Below are 2,783 nucleotides of genomic sequence, written 5' to 3'. Positions count from 1 at the left end.
CCAGCCACATGCCCTCCTCACCCCACGTGGGGCAAAGCCCCCACCACCAGCGGCAGCAGCAGCACAGCAACAGGTGGTGGACCCTCAGGGTGATCATGGCCTGTGGCAGGCAGAGTTCCCCGGCAGCATGCGGCTCCAGCTGAGTCCCAGGGGTAGATGTGGCAGCACAGAGCTAGCCCAACCCCGCCTGCTGGTGGATGCCTTCACACCAGACTAGTCTGGCTCTGTGCCAGCATATGGGGCTCCTGGCAGTGCAGTTAGGAGTTATGTCCTGCCAAGGGCTCTGCCTGCTACGGGCCATGAGTGCCCTGAGGGCTCACCTCCTGCTGCTGCTAGCAGGAACTGTGCAGCATGGGGGGGTCGGGGGCATGTGGTAGGGGGCCCCACCCCCCACAAACCCCACACACACACCCATCCCCCACAAACCCCACACATGTGCAACTTCCGGGACTCAGCTGGAGCTGCGTGCCACTGGAGGGCTCTGCCTGACGTGGCCATGAGCGTCCCAAGGATCCGCCGCCTGCAGCTGCTGCGAACCATGACTTGCTTTTATTTTCTCCAGCACACTGAGGCAGCATGCTAGAGCAGCAGTGGAGCACAGCAGCCATAGAGACGCTCGGGCCAGCTGTCAGAGTGTCTCCTTTGAAGACCCAACCTCCAGCTGCTTGCAGGCATGCTCTGAGAGTGCACCCCAGGGAACCTTTTTCTGGCACATTTTTTTTAATACCGGGATTCCCCAGTATCAAATTTAGAATCCATGCTGCACATTTTCTTATGCAGGTGTGTCTTCTGCATCGTCTCAAGGTTGTCTGAGACGCCGCAACACATATATGCACAGTCACGTAGACACAGCCAATAAGAACAAACTTACCAATTTGATTTGCTGGCTTTTAAAATCCACATTTCACTTATTATGTACTGACTTCAATGATTTTGCATCCAAAACCAGTAAGCACTTTTGAAAATTTTGGCTGCGTCTCAAGCCTGGTCTCTCTTCTAAGTTGTACAGGTTTAACTAGAGGTCTATTTTTAAACTGACTTACCTACAGAAATTCAGGGATAGTCAATTTAAATCTGGCTTATTCTGATTTAACCCAGGAGTTTAAACTGGTTTAAAAAAAAAAAAAAAATCACACCATTCATCAAAATGATACAACCAATACTGAAGACAATACCTTGTTTTCTCATCACTAAAATGGACATCATAATATTTTCTAACCATGCAGGGATCTTACCAGGATGAATTCCTTAGTTCTCATGAGGCACTCAAATACCACATCACTGACTACAAACTTTAACTACTTTTTAACTTTTACTACTTTTGGTAGTAAAAAAAGAAAATGGGACAAGTGGTCAAATATTTAGGAATTTGTCTCCTGAGTTTAGTATGTGGCAGATCTACCAGTTGTTGAATTAAACTAGATGCGTGGCAGCCAGAATAATATGCTACATGCTGCAGTAAAACTCATTTAATTACCTTTTCTGCTTCTTTATTAGTGAGAATTTGGGGGTAGACTCTGTTCAACTGAAGAATAATTTTATCAACCAGGTGCTCACTCAGTTGGCCATTGCTTGTAAGAAAGTACATGTCCTGTCGTAGCCGATCACAGTATGACTGATCTAGGAACAGAATGCCACACAAACAACCATTATTATCAGATGGCAAAACCATGTTTAATTTTAATCTTCAAATTACATGGTAGTAAAAAAGGTAGAGCAGAATAGTTTCCATAACACACCTTTTGAGAGTGGAGCCATTTGTCAGGAAAATGCAATCAATTGTGCCCTTTCTCTTGTGTCAGAATCTTGCAGTATGTTCTTAAAAGATCACCCATCTCAAATTATTTCTCTCTAAACCCAGGGTTAGTCTTCTGCACTGCTCGTCTCCCTCCTGAAAAAACATCCTCCATGCTTTGGGAAATGCTGATCTAAAATATTTATAATGTAGCAAGCACTGATGGATGTCTTATCTCTGCATCTGCTTGTCTTAAAGGTGTAAAACTGCTGGATCTATGTAGGCAGAAAATACATCTCCTATCATTTGTGAATATTAAATCAAATTATAATGTTTAAATTTATTTGATAAAATTTTAAATGTGAATCTTCAGTATCTTGCAGAGAAATATTCTCGATCACATAGAATGCTAAAACATAACTGGCTTCAAAGAGATATGGTATATCCATTATTCACTACTCCCACCACTGAAATGCAACAATGTCTGGTGTTTGACAGCTACTTAGGAGCTCAGGCCAATAGTACACAACAGTTTAAGACAGGAAGTGAAGAAGCCTGTGATAGCCGATCAAAACTGCTGGGACGTTTTAATAAGACTGAATGCAAATCTTACAGCACTGACTCATTGCTTATACCTACACAAACTTATATACAAATACCACTGACTTTGGTCTATGCAAGGACTGCAAAATTTGGCTAGTATAAATTCCTAAAACTGAAATGCAATCAGGACACTAAGAATAACAACTCCGCTTCAGTGCAGTGAAATCTTTTATGGCAAACAGTCAGGACCTTTACTTTATGCTTTGTGTAGGAAAAGGGAACCTCCAACAGCAACAAATGCCCTCAGTGTATGTGTATTAAACTACAGGTAAAAAGAAAACGTAGTGCAAATTAAGTCATTTATAAACCTCAGCAAATTTACAAATCCAGACTTGCTACATTGCTTCTGGCACCATTTCCACTAAGGGGTTTTTCAGGTCTAAGCATCTTTCTGACAACTAAAAAAATCATACTGCATGCTTCAGGAAGATTTGCTGCTGCTCCT

At 43.0% G+C, this 2,783-nt stretch overlaps 1 protein-coding gene across 2 annotated transcripts in view; it reads right to left on the bottom strand.

The window, feature by feature from the left end:
- Nucleotides 1-2,783, bottom strand: part of CARD19 (caspase recruitment domain family member 19) — an 88,127-nt gene that overhangs the window by 46,851 nt on the left and 38,493 nt on the right. For both annotated transcript variants that reach the window (XM_019505036.1, XM_019505035.1), the window contains exon 2: nucleotides 1,478-1,620. In XM_019505036.1, coding sequence (XP_019360581.1) covers nucleotides 1,478-1,620 — 143 coding nt within the window. The remainder of the gene's footprint in view (nucleotides 1-1,477; nucleotides 1,621-2,783) is intronic.

The sequence above is a fragment of the Gavialis gangeticus genome, unplaced genomic scaffold (assembly GCF_001723915.1).
Source record: "Gavialis gangeticus isolate Ggan-Ray unplaced genomic scaffold, GavGan_comp1, whole genome shotgun sequence".
Lineage (NCBI taxonomy): Eukaryota > Metazoa > Chordata > Crocodylia > Gavialidae > Gavialis > Gavialis gangeticus.
The sequence above is the reverse complement of the archived record's forward strand: the minus strand, read 5'-3'. Positions and strand labels throughout refer to the sequence as shown.